The sequence below is a fragment of the Pelecanus crispus genome, chromosome 27, assembly GCF_030463565.1.
Source record: "Pelecanus crispus isolate bPelCri1 chromosome 27, bPelCri1.pri, whole genome shotgun sequence".
Classification (NCBI taxonomy): domain Eukaryota; kingdom Metazoa; phylum Chordata; class Aves; order Pelecaniformes; family Pelecanidae; genus Pelecanus; species Pelecanus crispus.
In genome coordinates this window covers 274,284-293,307 of record NC_134669.1, presented here as the reverse complement: position 1 = coordinate 293,307, position 19,024 = coordinate 274,284, and the positions used below count along the sequence as shown (strand labels likewise).

The following is a 19,024-nucleotide window of genomic DNA, read 5'->3' as shown; positions in this document are numbered from 1 at the left end:
AGAAATTTGTCCTTTGGGTTTTCTCTTCTCGGTTGGCTGTGTGGGCAGTGGGAGATGGGAATGTATTTCTGTGCTCTGGAGTAGGCAGTGAGAGCCCAGTTCTCGTTAGGACTTGTCTGAGCTGCTCCTTGGTCCTTGCACACCCCCAGAGATGTCCCTGGGCAGTGCCCTGCTGCCAGGAGGGGTGTGCAGGGCAGAGCTGAGCACACAGCGCGTGGGACGGGCTCTGTGAGCATGAAGAGGGAGGAGACGTGGGGACAGAGAAACAGGTCCTGGCCAAGAAGAGCTGCAGGCAGCAGAGAGGTGGGCAGGGAGGCAGAGAGACCTGCTGGCAGAAATGCTGTGGCAGGAGGCATTCAGGCATCTCCCTGCCATCCCCTGCAGTGCAGGCGCTTTCCCGGGAGCAAGCCCCTGCTCTTCTCACTCACACAGCACAGCCCCTGCCCTTCCTATCATGGGGACATGCTCAGGAGTTGCCCTTGCAGCAGCCTGACCACCAAAGAGGAGAAACACTCAAGTGTGTGACTGTGCCTCCCTCCCCTGCCTCCCTTGCAAGGCCTCATTTGGCATCTCCTCCTCTTCTCCCTGCTGTCCTTACAGTTCTGACTGTCACACTCACTGGGGTGTGGGGGTGAGGATTCAAGTGCAGCTCAGACACCAGCGCTGTCATGCACCTGTGTCCATGGAGGAAAAGCACCCAACTCGCCCCCTGTGAACCTTCGGGGCTCTGGGTGCTGCAGTGTGTGGGGCTGGCAGGGATCTCACCCTCTCTTCAGGACGTAAGGAATTGAGGAGAGGTGAGTCTTTCCTTGGGAGGTGCTGCTGGGCTGCAGGCTGCCCTCCCGCAGGGCACAGCTCTCCCATGGCCTCTCTCCGTTGCGCAGGAGCCCCATGGAGAAGCCAGCGGGGTGCTAAGGCCCTTGAAATGCTGCTGGGCGGCTGCATGCCGGCAGCTGTAATGAGCCCTCTGCGTCCCTGCTTGGCAGGGCAGAGCTGAGATCCTCCGCAGGTACCAGGAGATGGGCTGAGGGCCTTGGCCATCTGCCCTTGGAAACTGGATTCCTCTGCTCCCAGCAGTGTCCTGGTTCTTCTGGGGGAAGAGCCGAAGGCGATAGTCCTCCAGCTGAAAGAGCTGCCAGCACAGGGAGCTGAGATCAGGGCTGATGCACAGAGCGGCTGTCCTCACTCGGCACTCAGGGACCCTCCCCTGGCCTCTCAGGACCCACACGGTTTCCTTTGCAGGGCAGCAGGAATGCCAGGGGATTCTGCAGTAAAAACACTCCTCAGCTGTGGTGGGGCAGCCAGAGCAGAAGAGGCAAAACACAATCCCCACAGCTCTGCTCTGCACTTGGGTGAATCGGGAGCGACAATGCTGAAAAGCTCTTTGATGTCACGAGGGGATTTAACTTGAAATCACCCCGTGTTCCTCTTTTCCTACTGCTGTAGGGCAGCACTGAGCCCTGCAGAGCCCATAGCAGAGCCCCTGCTCGCTGGGGCACCCTCAGCCAGCACCAACCAGGGCTTTTGAACAGGACCTGCCAAAGGACCTCCTGAACAGAGAGAGACCCTTTGGGTGGGTTTCTGTGAGAAATGGCTTTGCTTTTGCTCAGAGAAGTCTCTCCTAATTTGTCACTGTCTTTTTGCTCTTGGACAGTCCCCATGCCCAGAGGCAGCAGATGTCCAACAGCAGCTCCATCACTGAGTTCCTCCTCCTGGCTTTCGCAGACACACGGGAGCTGCAGCTCCTGCACTTCTGGCTCTTCCTGGGCATCTACCTGGCTGCCCTCCTGGCCAACGGCCTCATCATCACCGCCATAGCCTGCGACCACCACCTCCACACCCCCATGTACTTCTTCCTCCTCAACCTCTCCCTCCTCGACCTGGGATCCATCTCCACCACTGTCCCCAAAGCCATGGCCAATTCCCTGTGGGACACCAGGGCCATCTCCTACTTGGGATGTGCTGCATAGCTCTTTCTGTTTCTCTTTTTCATTTCAGCAGAGTATTGTCTTCTCACTGTCATGGCCTACGACCGCTATGTTGCCATCTGCAAACCCCTGCACTATGGGACCCTGCTGGGCAGCAGAGCTTGTGTCCACATGGCAGCAGCTGCCTGGAGCACTGTGTTTCTCTATGCTTTGCTGCACACAGCCAATACATTTTCCATACCCCTGTGCCATGGCAATGCTGTTGGCCAGTTCTTCTGTGAAATCCCCCACATCCTCAAGCTCTCCTGCTCAGATGCCTACCTCAGGGAAGTTGGACGACTTGTGGTTGTTTGTTTTCTTTTTTTGGGATGTTTTGTTTTCATTGTGGTGTCCTATGTGCAGATCTTCAGGGCTGTGCTGAGGATCCCCTCTGAGCAGGGATGCCAAAAAGCCTTCTCCACGTGCCTCCCTCACCTGGCTGTTGTCTCCCTGTTTGTCAGCACTGCCATGTTTACCTACCTGAAGCCCCCCTCCATCTCCTCCCCATCCCTGGACCTGGTGCTGGCAGTTCTGTACTCGGTGGTGCCTCCAGCAGTGAACCCCCTCATCTACAGCATGAGGAACCAGGAGCTCAAGGAGGCTATTGGGAAAGTAATTTCATGGATGATTTTCAACACTGATATATTTTCCATTGCTGTTCACAAATGATTGTCAGGGTGTCCCATTGCAGGCCTATCTTTTGGTTTTTGTTTTAGCTATTTTGTTACCATTATCTGTATGGTTATTAGTGTTTATTATGTTTCTACAGTAATGTTTGGATTCATCTGAGGCCGACAGTAATAAACCTGCTCTCTCTCACATAGATATGATGGAAAAGTGTGTGTTTCTGGGACAGAGCTGACACTCTCCTAGCATCTCTGTAATAAAATGGGATCTCCCTAGTGAATTAAATGAAGGGTGGGATATTCGCCCAAACTAATGTCAAGAACAGGCACAATGAATTTCTCCCCAAATGGGGCTTTTTCTCCTTGGAATTGGGAGATAAAAGCGCATTGTCACACTGGTAACTCTTAGAGACCAAGGGTTGCAATTTGGACTCACCCATTGGTGTGTGGTGACAGTGGAGATGGTGAATGGTCACCGAGGTACATAGCCAGGGCTGTCCCACATGGGACAGGGAAGAAGATATGCTCCAGGAGGGGAATCCAGAGCTGCCTGGAGAGACCAGGGCTTCTCCAGGGAGAGTGTGCACCTGGGGTGGGCAGTGACTGCAGCCCCACAAAGGGAGAGATTCCCCAAGGTGGAGTCACCCAAAGGGAAGGGGCAAAATCCAGGTGTCTGCAAGGAAACACAGATGGACACAGCCAACCCTAGAAAGAGCAGCACCAACAGGCAACAGCACCATTACAGCCCCCACACCACCAGCAGCACTCACACAGCCATGAGCAACACAAGTGGCCCCATCCCAGTGCCCCTCTCAGGCTGATCTGCTGGGAAGGTTGCACGAGTGCTCTGTACGTTCCCGGCAGAACTCACCCGCGGGCTCACACAGCCCCACGGTGCCTCCACTGTGGGCCTGGCCGTTGGGTCTGCCCACACTCAGAGATATCACCCACTTGGCAGTTCCAACCCTAACGCTAACCCTGACCCCAACGCCTAACCCTAACCCTAACCCTGCCCCGGCTCTCGCTGTGCCAGGGAAGCAGGGCCGTGCTGTTCCCCAGTGCCCCCGGGTCCTGTTGTGGGCCTCACCCGACAGCTGCTGGAAAAAAAGTATGGACAAAAGGAAACCAAACAGGTCCCATCCCTGCACAATGACAGGGACGCCCCTGACCCCCCATTGCCCCCCAGCCCAGCATGGGGGGGCCAGGGCTGCCCCCACACCCTGTGCTGGGGTGTCACAAATGCATCGGGGCTCTGCACGCCAGGGCAGGCCCCTGCCGTAGGGGGACACGACCATAGCATCGGGGTTGGGAGGGGCAGAGCTTTGGGGGTGCTGGGGGGGAACCCCAAAGGGTTCTGCCCCAGCCCAGCCTTTGGGGATGGCCAGAGCCTGGGAGGGCAGATGGGGGAGTCCTGGGGTGCCCCCGTGCAGCAAAGACCCCCCCCCAGGACTTGGGGTGTTACAGCCCCACCGCACCCCCCTCCCCAGGAACCCCCCACCCCGGTGCCCACACAGCAAGAATGAGCCGGGCACTACAATAAATAAACTTTATTCTGGAGCCAGCCCCCCCGCCCCATCCCCCCGTCCTCCCTGTGCGGGCAGGGCCAGGCCCCGCTCCATGCAAGCCTGGGGCTGGCACCGCCACATGCCCCCACAGCCCCCACCCGGCCTGGGGGGCCTGGGGCAGGGCCCGCCCGGCGACCCCTGGACTCTAAAACTCTACCCATACCCCTCACCCTAAGCCCAAGCCCAAACCCTGACCCTAACCCTAACCCTAACAACTAATACTATCCCTATCGGTAACACTAAGACGAACGCTGACCCTAAACCTGACCCTAACCCTAATCCTAGCCCTAACCCTAACCCTAACCCATACCCCTCACCCTAAGCCCAAGCCCAAACCCTGACCCTAACCCTAACCCTAACAACTAATACTATCCCTATCGGTAACACTAAGACTAACGCTGACCCTAAACCTGACCCTAACCCTAACCCTAGCCCTAACCCTAACCCTAATACTACCCCTATCCGTAACACTAAGACTAACGCTGACCCTAAACCTGACCCTAACCCTAACGCTGACCCTAAACCCTAAAGCTGATCCTAACAGTAATCCTAACCCTAAGCACTAAACCAAACAGTAAGTCCAACCACTAACTATAACCCTAATCCCCAACCCTAAAACTCTAACCCTAACACTAGCCTTAACCCTAACACGCTAACACTAACCCTGATCCCAACGCCAAACACTAATCCTAACCCTAATCATAACTCTAACCCTCTAACCCTAAATACCTAAAACTAACATGTAACACTAACCCTAAACCTTAAGCCTAAGCCTAACCCTACCACTAAGCTTAAAACCCTAACCCTTAAAAACCTAAGCTAGTTGGGCTGAGCTGGCCTTCGGGATAACTTGGCTCATTCCTTCGCTACTTGCGTGCCTACTTTTTTCCAACCATTTCTTGTTTCCTGCCCACTTCTCCTCAGCTTCCATCCTCTTTCAAAGGTAAGTATGATTTGCCTTTCAGGACAGATCATAGAGTAGGTAGATACGGGATAAAAGTATAGGCTGGTCTATACCTTCTGAGCTCTAGGCTGAGCTATTACACCTTTCTAGGCTGACCAGGACTATGGGTAGAGATCGTATTTGTTAATTCTTATTTCTTTACCGTATGCTAGGATAGGTAAGTAGGGGGGTGGCAGAGCACACCAAAGACAGCCGTTAAAGTAGCGGCCAAAAGCCAGTCACTCCTGCATACACGGTGGGCAAGTGTGGGCTGGAGAGCCAGATGGCTCTGGTGCTAACACTAGCAATGGGTAAGCAGCAGGTCCTCTTCAGAGAAGGTGACACGCAATGCAGTCTTTCCAGAGGGCCTCGGTAATTGCTGTCAGTTGGAGTCCGGTGACAGGGACAGGAGGGCCATCAGCCTGCAGCTCTGCAGCACTTACAAGTACCACTGAAACACTGCTGATGGCAGATGCTCTTCCGTGGGTTTAGTTTGGTGGTTTTCTAATCATTTTGTTGAGCTACAATTATTTCTTTGCGATCAGGTGACAAGACTGGCATTGACCTTCTCCTTCTGGAGTGCGTCATGACATCCTTTGTCATCCCAAGCTTTCCCCTCTGTTCCTGAGAGGACCAATGGCTGCAATGGGGAATGACTCCTGTGAGTAACGGCTTCACCAGCAGCCTTGGACTTTGTGAATCCCCAAAGGCAACGGATGTGGCTGGTGCTCCTTCCCTCGGTGTTGATGGGCTGACAACCTAGCATGAATTCTGGGGTGTTTCTTGGTAGCAGCCAGACTTACCCAGGTGTTTTCGATTAGACACAGGAAAATGCATTTTATCACTCCTCTGCCACTATGTACAAGACTTGGAAAGATGACATTGCTCGTAGAAAGATCTGACATCAGTAGGGTTACCTTCTCTGCTAGGTACTTGCTTGTTTTCATCAACTTACAATCAGGAAAAGGGAAGACTTGACCTGATAATCCAATGCAAGGCTCTAGAGGGAAAGGAAGATAGCCCGAGGCACAGAAAGCAGAGTGGGGGTTTGTTGGACTTTCAGCAAAGTAAGCAGGGGAACAGACTATTTTCCAAAACGGTTTCTTGACCAGTAATTGTCAGTGGCAGTTTAGGCTTCCCCCAATGTTTCTGTGTTGGAGGTTAGAGCTGCTTTTCCTGGGAGCTTCTGTACAGAACTCGGCTTTTTAAATATGCGATTGTGCAACAGTATCAACTCATCTCTTTTCAAACACCATTTCCCTGCAGTCCTTGCCGAGGGAACGGCTCCCACACAAAGGGTCCTCTTTTCCCTGGAGAAGATTTGCATGGCCTGGCCGCAATGACAGAGAGCTGGAGCAGGACTCTACAACCTGGGCAATACGTGCTTCCTCAACTCCATCCTGCAGTGCCTGACGTACACGCCCCCTCTCACCAACTACCTGCTCTCTCGTGAGCACAGCCAGTCATGTGAGGACTTTTAGGAACAGCTCCTTGTAAATCTGTTGGGCACTTCCCAAGGATTCTCACAATCTGGAATTTCATTTAGGAGAAAAGCAGCCCTTCTTTGTCAGCCCCCCGAGTTGGTGTTCTTTGGACACTCAACCCTAGAAGCCTCTTGTCCTATCTAGGTGTGTTCACCTTCAGAAAGGCACCACTTTCTAGCCCCGGGTCTCGGACCCTAGTCCTGCAAGTTAAACCCTCTTTGCTTATTGCACAGAAAACTTCTGTCCGTTAAGCACCCCTCTGAAGAAAGCTTTCTGTGCGCTAAAATGTCCGGGGCTTGTTGGGACATTGGCACTTTGGGAGGAGTGGAGACTGTCCTTATAACGTCATTAGGTTTCCCAGTGCTATGGCTATTTTGCTAACCTGAGAAGCTTGCTTCCCTCCCTCCGGCCCACCCTCTTCAGGTTGTCAGCAAGGCTTCTGCATGATGTGCGTAATGGAAGCGCACGTTAAAAAGGTCCTGCATTCCTCAGCCAGTGCCATCCAGCCGAGGGCTGTCGTCAGTGTCCTCACACGTAAGTCATTTCAGGTGCTTTGACATGGTTCTTTCCCTTCTTGTAGGACAGAACTAGTAACTTCTTCTTTCTTAGGAATAGGAGAACACTTTGAGCTTGGCACGCAGGAAGATGCCCACGAGTTTTTATGCTATACTGTTGATGCCATGCAGAGAGCTTGCCTGAGCGGAAGCAGCCAGTAAGCACAAGCAAATTACTTTTTCAATGTTCCTGAGCCCTTTGGACTCCTTGATGTACTCCCACCAAGAAAACCCTGCGCCCAGGGTTTTCCGACCAAGAAAACTCTTGGAAGAGATAACTCTCTGCCTTACCATTTGTTTCCAGCTTGGACAGCTCCTCTCAAGGAACTACCATTGTCCAGCAAATATTTGGGGGCTTTCTAAGATCAAGAGGTACTTTTTAAAAATATTACTGTTCTTAGAATGTTCTGTGGCTCTTTCTCTGTGGTAAACAGCTTCTAGTATGCAGCAGTATGTCCCGTGTGTCTAAAGTGGTATGTGTTGGTCGGTGAAATGGGCAGAGTCAGTCTCCTTCCCAGCCTGATAAGCATTTCTCTTTGCCTTCCAGTAACATGCTTGAGTTGCAAAGCCATTTCCGACACCTACGAGGCATTCCTTGATATTCCTTTGGATATCAAGGTAAGATGTTTGGAAATTGTGGTGCAAAATGTTTCCAGGTCCCTGCAGGGGCCTAGTTTATCTCCAGTGAACTCTGCTGACTTCAACCTGTGGGCTATGACCTCACAAGAGCTTGGTGGTGGATGGGGAGGGAACTGGACTTGTGTGCTCCTTCTGGGGAAGCCCTGTAAATGGTCTCCCTGTGCTGGGTGCTGGGTGTCAGCTGAGCAAAGAGTAAGGATGGTACCTACAGCCATGATGACACTCTCATACCACCCTGCTTCAGACTGCCTCAATATGCCTCTGATTGCTGGATGGATGGGGTCGATTGCTTGTGTTATTTTTGACCTGTACCATGGACAACTCTGTACCACCCAGGGGTAGCTGCTTCTTGGGACAACGCTGGTACTACACGGGTAGCTATGTCTTGGGATTTTGAGTTTCCAGGAGCTTAGTGCTCTCCTTTCTTTCTCATCCAGGCAGCCTCCTCTGTCACTGGAGCTCTGGAAGACTTTGTCAAACCTGAGCAGCTGGATGGTGAAAATGGCTACAAATGCAGCAAGTAAGATTATTACTAATGACATCTTCCCAGCAGATACTGGGTTATGGGACTGCATGGCTGGGAGCACTAGTTCTGTTTTGACTTAATTGAGAAGCCCAGTCATGAGGCAGCTTGGGGTTTTTTCTTTTTTTTTTCTTCCCCATACAACTAATCCACCTGAACAACCTGGAACTTGGAAAATAATGCATTTGTTTCTAAGACAGGTAATTTCTTTCCCTTCTGCCTGAATATTTGGAAAGCTCTGATGAGAATTTGATTCCTGGCATTGTCTGCCCTGGAAGTGGTCAACCTTCCTAGCTATGAAGTTGCCCACTGAACTACCCCTATGCCCAGAAGGAAAAAGACACGTCCCGTAGGCAGTGGGGAGCTGAAGCAAGGAGGAGCTCTGGACAGGCATTTGGCAACAGCAGCATCTTCAAGAAAGCAATCAACAGTTTCATTTCCAAGGCTTTTTGGATGCTTGCGTCTCTGTCCAGGAGACCTCAGTCCTCGGAGCAGTAGCAGCCCCCACTGGCTCTCTGAATGCTGTCAAGCCTAGTTCTTGTCTTGTAGACTGCGGGCTGCTGCTCTCCAAAGGGAGCCAGCCTAGACCAAAGCTACCTTCACTGAGAGTGTGCAGACTTAAGGGGTCTGAAATGCAAACACGTGCATACGATGGTTGGGCAAAACAAGCCTTAACTCAACCATCCATGGATGGGGGGAGAGGTGGGGAGAAGACAGGTTGCAACAGTTGGGTCTGTGCTTGTTTCAAGGTGTGAACAGCTGGCCACTGCGTCCAAGAGCCTTACAATACATCGTTCCTCCAATGTCCTGACAGTGTGCCTGAAGAGATTTGATGCTTTCTCTGGCAGAAAGATTAGCAAGGTATGTTTACAAGTGCACTGCAACTTTGTTGGCTTGGAAGGAGACCTTTCCTGAGGGAGAATCCTTTTTTGGAAGTTGTTCGTGTTTGCACGACAGCTATTGAGTGCAGCCATCTAAGGAAAATCAGTGCAATAGCTATGCCTCGCTCTTTCCCTTGTGGTAAGAGGAAAGTTCCAATGTGAAGATAAGCACCTACTGTGCTCGTAAAGAGCTGGTTTGGCTGAGAATGGTTTTCTGCCACTTCAGTGATGAAATGGCAACACCTGGTTTTGATGAACCCAGAAGATCTATTTCCATACCTCTAGCCTGTGGTTGGTGACAAGGTTTTCTCAGGCTGCTTCCTAAAGACTCTCAGGATAATTTGTGAGTCTTCTTGGTGTCCATTTAGGTTGTGCAGTACCCAGAATATTTGGACCTTGGCGCATACATGTCTCAGGCGGGTGGAGAACCGCTCCTCTATTCCTTGTATGCCGTCCTGGTACACGAAGGTTCTGGCTGTCAGGCAGGACACTATTACTGCTTCGTGAAGGTAAAAGTCAGCTCTGTGATTTGCGTTGGTGTATTGTGTCCTGCAGTGGTGTTCTGTCTGTGGTTTTGTTTTAAAACCCCTGCACTTCATCTGAAGAGAGCGTTGCCTTTCTTTGCAGGCCAGCAATGGACAGTGGTACAAGATGAATGATGCCTCTGTAGGTCTTTGTGACATCAAGACGGTTCTCCGCCAGCGTGCATATTTACTCTTCTATGCCAGGTAATAACAAGCGTGAAGGGGTGTTCAGAATACACTCCCGCTCCTGTTACTGCTCTTGTTGTTGTTGTTGTTGTTCTCCTCCAGTGGGTTTTGCTTTCTGTCCTGGGAAAGAATGACTGTTTGTCTCGTTCAGTTCCCTCTGTTCTGCACTTCGCCTGCTCCTTTCTTCTCCCTCCTTGTCTGGCACTAAACTGTTGTGCTTGTGCAACTTGCTGGCTGTGTGCTCTCTGAGACTGACTAGCTGTGACAAGAGGTGAAAGGGAGGTCTGAGAGGGCACAAAGATGAGTTAGTGCTTGGAAAGGGACAGACATGGCTGGAAGACCATGATCTAATTTCCAGCTTCTAGTTCTCGTTCAGTCTTCTGCGTGCCATATCAAGTGCTGCCGGAAAATGATAGGATGAGACTGAAGCCACGAGGAGGCTGCAACAACAGCCCTAGACTAAGATCACCGTTGTTTCTCCAGGCACCATGATTTGACCCCTGGAGCAGGCACTGAATGCCAAGAGACAAAGAGCATTTCCGTGGCAAAGCTGGGTCAGGTGCTGAAGAGTCCATTTTCTGGAGGCACCGTAGCACTGAGGAATCACAAACGCAGACAAAACAGGCAGAGGATCCAAGGGAAGAGAAAAATGCAGGACTCTACAGGAACTCCCCCTCAGCACTGCAGCGGGAAGAGAGCGCGCTCTGACCCCAAGCAGGGGAAGAAGCTGAACGGAAGCCAACCAGACTGTCTGCCTCCCAGGTGGAGGCATGCTTGCCGTGCAGAAACGCAGAAGCACACTCGCCATCAGCTGGCGTGCGGCACCGGGAACCTGTGCAGCTCTTCCCACATGGAGAAGAACAGCCCTGAGAAAGGCAGAAGCTCAGGAGGGGATACTGTGCACGGCTCAAGTGACCACAGAGCAGACTTGCATTCTGCTTCGGTAGGTGAGCAGCAGCCACGGAAATCCTCACTTGAACAGCGTGTGCTCCCACCAGTGCCAGTTCACCCAGAGTCTGCAGGCTCTTGCCAGGCAAATGAATAACAAAGATGCAGAAAGAGGAAACTGTCCTGTGCAGAGCGGGGTGAACGTGTGCCCAAAAGTAAGCAGCAAAAGTCAGAAGCGAGCATTCTGGTGATCCGGAATCAAGAAAGAAATGCAAGAAATGCAAGAAGAAAGAGAAATCCAAAGAGAACTCTGGAGAGGAGGACTCAGAAGTAAGCAACATTTGCAGCATCACCAGCAAATGTTGCCTCACTCTTGCCAGGTGTTTCAGGCGATCAAAACAATAAAATTGCCATCATAACCAGACCCAGTCGTGAGTGGTGCTTCTGATTTCTGTAGAGTGTTTGACCATGCAAGAAAGAACAGAGGGGTTCAGGGCTTTTTTGAAATTGTGTAACTCGAGACTTCCTTTATGAAAGCACCCTTGTGATCCAGAAGGGTGGAAGCTTTCTACACCTGCTGAGCATATTAAATTAGCATGTAGAGATCTCATGAAAAAAAATGCCCAGGAACAAAGCATCTCCAGTGCTGCTCGATTAGAGGCTCAGGTCACCTGCGTGTGATTCACGTTGTCTTCTCCCAAGTGTGACATCTGGTGCAAGAGACACAAGGAAACCAAGGCATTACAAGCATTGCCACTGACGGTCCCTCCAACAGGGTCATCTTGTTAAGACAATGGGTTTCCACTCTTTTTACTCCTTGTTTTGGTGAAGAAGCTGGTTTCCTGGCAAACCTGGGCAGTGGAGTCTGAGTAAAAAAGACAACGCTTACCCTGAAGATGCTTCTGCAGTGTCCCACAAGAGCTGCAGTTCATACGCCTTCTGGCCTCTTTCTGAGCCTGTCACAAGGCATTCTACATATGAAATCAGTTTCTGAGGCATAACCAAGGCAGAAATGTGTAGGCATTTCTCCTCACACAAAGTATAAACCACCTAGCTCCCAAGCCTGCCATGACTCACTGCAAAAGGAGCAAAGGTGCTTCTCCATCAGCATCGGCTTTCATCTCCAAATGACAGCGCTTGGGACTACCGTGACCTCTAGAAATCGAATCCAGCGAGAGAGGCGTTGGGAATGGGGATGTGAGCAGGAACAGGGTCCACGTGAGCAGCCAAGCACAGGAAGGATCTCTCCTGGCAGCAGTCATCCTCGGGTGACCTGTGTAAAAGTCAGTTCTTTGCTGGCCTAGGAGAGAGGCAAGGATGCCTTAGCACAGAATTACCAAGGGAATTTGTTCTCTTTATTTAGCTATGCGTATTGCACCTGCATAAAGCTGTTCACTGTGCCTGCCCTATCATCTTCTCAGGCACATATGACATCAAAAACCACCTTCACGAATCACACAGAAACTCCTGCCCTATCAGCTCCTCAGCCACCAGTAACATCACAAGCACCTGAAACAGCAACAGGCTGGTTCCGGCCACGAATTGCATCACAGACACCTAAGCAGGCGATGCATCTTTTCCTATCTCTCTGCTACTCAGTCACAAGTGATATCGCCAGCATCTGCACAAGTCATTTAAAAACTCCTGCCCTAGCAGTTGCTCGGCAGCAGGTGACATCACAAGTACCTGCAGCAGAAGCCAGGTTCCTGCTCCTTCTGCAGCAGCTGCTCTGCCACCAGTGTCTTCCCAAGGACCTGCACAGGATGAGCATCCTCACTTTCCACACACCCTCTTTTTCCCCTCCATCTCCAGCTTGTCTCCTGTCTCTCCGGGCTCTTCTCTGCCAGGCCCTTTTCTCACTCACTCCATGACCTCCCAATGCCTTTCACTGTTACTGTGCTTCTGTGGCAGATGTTACCTTGAAAGCACTGTCCCAGCCATGTCCCCTGCACCTATTTCTCTTCTCCCTCTGCTTTGCGCTCTGGCTGTTTGATGCTCTTTTTGACCTCAGAGGCCCTTTTGCCCTGGCTCCCTCCTGCTCTTCAACCCTGTTCCTGCAAGAGAACTGCCAAGCGGTCCCTGTCTCCTCCAGGGCATCTTACCTGCATCTCTGTGACCTGGACAGCTGCTGGGAACTGTCACCATCAGCCCCAGCTGTGCTTCTCCTGGAGAAGGCTTCTCCTTGCACAGGCTCAGCTCTGGGTGTGCTTGGTGTGGAACACAGTTCCTGAAGGAGAAGAGGAAAACTCACAGTAACTCCTGGGCAATGTCCTGCTGGGAGAGCTGATTTGCAGGCAGCTCCCCCAGCTTGGCAGCAAGCCCCAAGGCTGCTCCAGGGGCGCTCCCTGTTCCCCAGCTCAGCCACAGGTCCCACATCTGCCGCTCTTGTTACCAAAAGGGATTTGCTTGCCTTTTTCTTTTCTTCTAGTTCATGTGCAGGTACTGGGAAAAAAGGCAGCAGAAGCACGCGCTAGCTAAAACCCCTTTTTATTGTTAGCAGTAAAGGCGCTCTCAACTGGGAGCATGAGAATGTCGCTGTGTTACATTTCTTGATTCCTTATGTGAAATCTTAAGACTATTCATATACTCACTTTTACAATTTACATAACCTATTGGCTTTGGCCATGATATCGTCTGTTAACATTCACTTTTAAGTATTTGTACACATGAACCCTCTGTGCAAGTGCGCTTAATGCATATTTCTTAGCTGAGTTTACACGATTTTGTTGCAACTTTGCTGCTTTCAGCCAGTTTGGTCTCATTTCTTGCAGCAGCAAACCCACCTGGGAAGGAGAGGTCCCGGTCGGTCAAGTTCTTGTGTGCATGTCTTCAAGCCATCTTCACGTTGTAGCTTTTTCTTATGTAGCACTTTCCAGCAGGATTTTGGAAAGCCTGTTCCCAGCTGTGAGCGCCAGGCCAAGGGCACCGGGCAGAAACAGCCCCCACCCCTGAGGGCTGGTGTTTACAACACAAAAACTGTGTTGTAAAAAATCTAGCGGCTTTTAAAAAGTATCCTCTCCTCCCTCCAAACCTTTGTTTCCCTCAGACCCTCAGACTACTGCAGTCATTATTATGCTAGGATTCCGTAATTACCACCGATCTGAAAACCCTCCAAAGCGTGGATAAGAACCATCACGAACCACGCACCCACCTCTTAGTCCTCTTGCAGCAAGGCCTCTGTAACTGAGCACTTCTGCATGGATATCTCTGCCTGACAGGAGATGGTAGGCCTGGGGGAAAAAAAAAATCTGACGTTGTCTTGGCTCTAGTGAAAGCAAAGAATGTATGATACTGATACAAACAACTTCAAAAGAAAGAAGGATAGTGGAAGAGTCAGAAAATGTGATGTGTCTCACCCACCTCTAATTCAGAGGAAGTTTCAAGGGTTTGTCTTTTTTTTTAATCATTGCCAAGCACAAGTGAAAAAACCCACACACCTGCTGTTTCAGTAGAACTGAAAACTACAAGAGCTAGACTACTGACTCTGTGTAATTACTCTTCTTTCCAGGGCACATGGGCCTTTTTTTTTTCCACATCTTAGTGGAGAGCTTTAACTTAAAATCACTAAGTTCTGACATGGAGATAGCAAAATGTCCTTTGCAAGTTTTTGAAAAGAACAGTACACTGTTCATATAAAGTGTAAATGACATGTTTCCACTGTCAAAGGTTATAAGACTTTTGAATATCTTTGCCATCTTCATCTTGGATTGGATCAAATGGGGTTGTTTTTCATGTACGATTATAATGGGCCATATGATGAGATAATATTCATGGAAGCTCCCAATTCCCTTGACATTGTACAAATTAGGAAATTCATTGTATCCCCTGAAGAATGTATCCCCAGAAACACCTGGGCTGACCCCGATGATAACGAAACAGGGGAAGATGATTCTTTATCTCCTCCAAATGCCCCTATATATGTAGCTAGGCCCATTATTAAAAAAAAAACAAAACAAAACTGGGCCTTGGGGTGGAGCAGGAAATCGTACCAAAAAATAACCCCATGTGATCCAATCCAAATGGCTGACCTACAAGAACGCTATGGCCCTAAGCCAGGCGAAACTGAGACTGAATATTTATGGAGAGTGTGTTTAACAGGCGGAGACAGAATTTTACTAAACGGCGAGGAAACCAATGGATTCTGGGGCCCTGGTGTCTTTTTAAATGCTGGTCCTGTGCTTCCAGATGATCCCCACTCCATAACCAGCAGGGTGGCATACTGGGCCAGTGAAATTGATATAGGGGAGAGAGGAGAACCTCTAGTAATGCCTATTAAATCCCTAAATGAACTTTCCACAGCTGTTACAAAAGCTGCCTGTATTCAGGCCATGCACGATTGCAGCCCTCTTGACGTTCCCATATCAGCAATTGTGGCTCATGAGAGGCTAAAGCCCTTAATTAAGGGAGCCCCTGCTATGCTCAAACCCTACCTCGTTGCAAAACGAGATGAAATTAGGAGGGACGCAGAGTTCAGTGCCCTGTTAGACATGAGGGAGGTTGCCAACAAACAGGAAGGGGCCCTAGTGCGCAGACATCTCCCCACGTGGGCAACACTGATGCATGACATCATCAATCATGGGTGAGAAATCCAATCCATCTTTTGAAACCCAAAATCCTAGTGGTAACATCAGACAAATTAAACAAACACCCCAAAATAGGTCCCAGGAACCAAAATCCATTAATCGTCAGCCTAGGGGTCAGAGGTGGAGAGAACTACAGAATCAAGCACTGACATTAGGCATTCCGAGAGCTGTAATTCAGAAACAACCTGCCAGCATTATCCAAGATCTAATTCATGCAGTTCAAAGACACCATCAGAGAGAAAACATTTCCAACACTCAGATACCGAGTACTCAGTATATAGAGTATACTCAGATTCCAACACCAGCTCCGAGAGGGGGTGATGACCCTTTCCTTCCCCAAAATCCAAGATCAAAAAACAAGTAGTGCCTGGACGACAATTGGGTCTGTCCATCTGGCAAGTGGACTCCTATCAATGGATAGATAATAATGGCCTATGTATTTTAATCCCAGTTGGTCCTCAAAAACAATTCATCAAATTCCTAATAGACACCAGTGCACAAATTTCAATATTGACACAATAAGATACTGAGAAGCTGAGTATATGACCCAGATGGCAAAGAGTTAAAATTACTGGCGTGAACGGAGCAAGTGCTGTTTGTCAGACTGCAAAGGTTCATTTATGGCTCCCGGGTGACAAACGCATGCTGTCTACCCATTTGCAGTGAAAAATCTTAATGAAAGAATTTTGGGCTTTGATGTTTTGAATGGCTGAACCTGGCGCCTCCCAGACAGTGGGATGTGGTGCTTTGGTTCAAATATTAATCCTAACCTGATAAAGATCAGGAGCCTACAGTGCATTTACTCCGTGCAGCCCCTGCACTCCCTAATTCAGAAGTTACTAACGTACCACAATACCCAATTTCTGCTGAAGCTATTGATAACAGTGGTATAAAACACAGAATCACTACTAGGTGGATTTATCCTGTATCATTAAAGAGGTAACCCGCTTGGACTCTCCTCGCTGAAACAGGGGTTTTTTCTCTTCCCTCTCTTTTGCAGCACCCCGCAGGATGGCGAACGGAAACGCTGTGTTCCTGTTACTATTCCAAACCCCAGCAACGCTGCCTGTGAGCAAAGATCTATCACCTACCCCCACCGGAACTGTTGAAGGCTAACTCTGAAAAAAAACCAAAACAAAATACAAAATAAAACAAAAGAAAATAAGGTCTACGTCACTTCGCATTTTGAACCATTTTAAACTGGTACAAAACTGAACGTTTGTAAACGGAGCAGCATTTGTAGTGCTTCATATATAAAACAATGCCTATTTTTAAGATTCATTACATATCTACGTAGATAGGCTTGCTGGAAAAGCTGGGTCTGTTGTAGACCAAATGCTACAAATTAAGGATTTGCGGCTTACCCGTTTCATTTCTACATTTTCTTGGAAAATGGTTCTAGCAAGATTTTAAAGATAAAATGTAAATACTGTACAGATATGGACTGATAGAAGTATTACTCGGTGCACACAAGTGATTTGCATGACAAATACTCTGGATCAATCATTGTTAAAAATGGGATGTTCTATGTAAATCCACTGCAGTATTCATGTTTTCATTTGTCATGAAGACCTGTGGCTTAAATCTGGTGATTTTCTCAAAAATAGGGTGAAACTGTACTATTGTATAGCTCCTCATTTACCAAGAACACATGGGAGGCAATTGCTCTTTTTTTTTTTTTTTTTTAAGTGATTAAATTTTACATCATGTGTTATAACTGCTCTTGTAAGTAAAAGGCCCCTGTTCCCTGCCTTTACACACACTAGTTTATATTATCAGGGTTAAATTTTCAGACAGAAAAAACCTTCAACTGCAACATAGATTGTTTCAGTGAAGTGTGCTACAACTGTGAGTTTTATTCCATTAAGAGCTGGTTTCCCTCGAGAGTCACCCTAAATTAAGGAGGTATTTTGTTCCTGTTCCATGCAAGTCCCCTTCCATGAGTTTCAGTGAAATGTAAAGGGGGGGGTGCGGGTGAAAGCGGATCTCTGCTCCTCAGGTAGATTAATTAGACCTCCCCTAGTTAGAAACAGCTGACGTGGCTGCAGCTGCCCAGTCTGCTTCTCCACAGCTCTAATCTGAAGCTGTCATGAACTGCCCTCCCTCCATTTACTGCTTAGTAGCTACTTGGGGCAGTTGTTGCTTCTGCAGCTCTTAATCGAGGTAGAGCAGTCAACATTTAACCTCCTTTGATACTTTTAGGCCAGGGTTATTCATCAGACAAAAGACAAGACACCAAATCTTGGAGCCAAAGGACAAAAGAGGGAAAAAAGCCAGATACAGGAAAGCTATGTGGTTTCTTGGTCATGCTACTTTATGTCACCTCACATAACTGTTGCCATAGGAACATTAGGCAGGGGACACTTACCCTTTGGCTTTAGGGTGTTCTCCAGGTACCAAAATATTCCTTGCACTATTTAGTAAAACATTAACCTTGCTCCTTTTTGTCATGGTGTCACACACAGTAAAAAGCTACTGCTGAGCTTCCAACCTGCTGCTGGTTTTGGAAGCTTTTAACGTCAAAGGAGAAAGCCGTCTGCGTTCTTGCCTAGGCAGCTGAAGTCCCCAGTTACTTATCTTCCCTGGGTCACACCGACAGCATCTTCTCACCCACCACTGAACGGAAGAGCTGATTTCAGGAGTATCAAACCCACTCTATACTATATAAATTTTACATGCTATATATATTTACAGTGGGGCAAGTGCTTTTTATCCTTAAAAACAAAACCCAAAACTTTAGACATCTCTGAACAACACAGCTTGTATCAACCAGGCAGATTATTCAGATGAACTGTATTTAATACAGGTTCCCCACTCACCTCCTGATGCAGGACCAGTGAAGAAGAAGTCCATCACTGTTTGATAGCATTTAATAATAAAAATAGAAATCACAGCATGAACTTGTCTGTAACTAGACACTTTAGAGAGGCAAAACAGACAACCCAGACTTAAGACAAATGGCGGTATATTAAGACAATGTAATAAAAACATATGGAAGAGTAGACAAATAGTCTTGAGACATTCAGAACTGCATATCCCTTGTTTCACAAGTATTCCCTGACCTGATCCTCTTCCACCAAGGGTACTTCTTCCTTGCTCCCGCCTTTCCACCCGCTCTCTGGGACCTGGCACTCCTGAAGGCTGCTCTTGCTAGTAAAGGCTGAGCCAGACAAGGCATTCAGTACCTCTGCTTTTTGCACGTCTGTGGAACCAGGTCCCCTGTCTCGTTGAGCAAGGGGCCCACAGTTTCCCTCGGCTGCTTTTTGTCTCCTGCGTACTTAAGAAGCTCGCCTGGCTATCTTTGACATCCCTGCCCAGATTCAATTCTGTCTGGGCTTTGGCTTTCCTGACTTGGTCCCTGGACGCTCGGACAATGTTTCCATGTTTCTCCCAGGACACCTGGCCTTGTTTCCACACTCTGTACGCTTCGTCTTGCATACAACCATGGAATCAGAATCATTTAGGTTGGCAAAGACCCTTAAGATCATTGAGTGCAACTGTTAACCTAGCACTGCCAAGGCACCACTAAAGCAGGTCCCCAAGCGCCACCTCTACATGGTTTTTAGATACCTCCAGCGATGGGAGGAGATGGATGACGAGAAATTGGAGGAAAACATGAAGGAGGAGGAGGAGAAGGAGGAACACAAGAAGGAAGATGAGG

The 19,024-nt window shown here is 49.1% G+C and overlaps 2 protein-coding genes across 2 annotated transcripts; both read left to right on the top strand.

Annotated features, from left to right (window-relative positions):
- The first annotated feature begins 1,676 nt into the window (after nucleotides 1-1,676).
- On the top strand, nucleotides 1,677-2,636 carry LOC104039016 (olfactory receptor 14C36). The gene is given in 1 exon segment (XM_009493577.2): nucleotides 1,677-2,636. A coding segment is annotated over 1 exon segment (960 nt).
- A 2,772-nt stretch (nucleotides 2,637-5,408) lies between these two features.
- On the top strand, nucleotides 5,409-16,472 carry LOC142596128 (ubiquitin carboxyl-terminal hydrolase 17-like protein 6). Its single transcript, XM_075725115.1, is given in 14 exon segments — nucleotides 5,409-5,412; nucleotides 6,368-6,568; nucleotides 7,009-7,119; nucleotides 7,195-7,297; nucleotides 7,444-7,511; nucleotides 7,687-7,757; nucleotides 8,216-8,298; nucleotides 9,051-9,162; nucleotides 9,551-9,691; nucleotides 9,810-9,910; nucleotides 13,209-13,219; nucleotides 14,447-14,614; nucleotides 15,146-15,359; nucleotides 16,364-16,472. Coding segments are annotated over 14 exon segments (1,497 nt in total).
- Nucleotides 16,473-19,024: the final 2,552 nt, after the last annotated feature.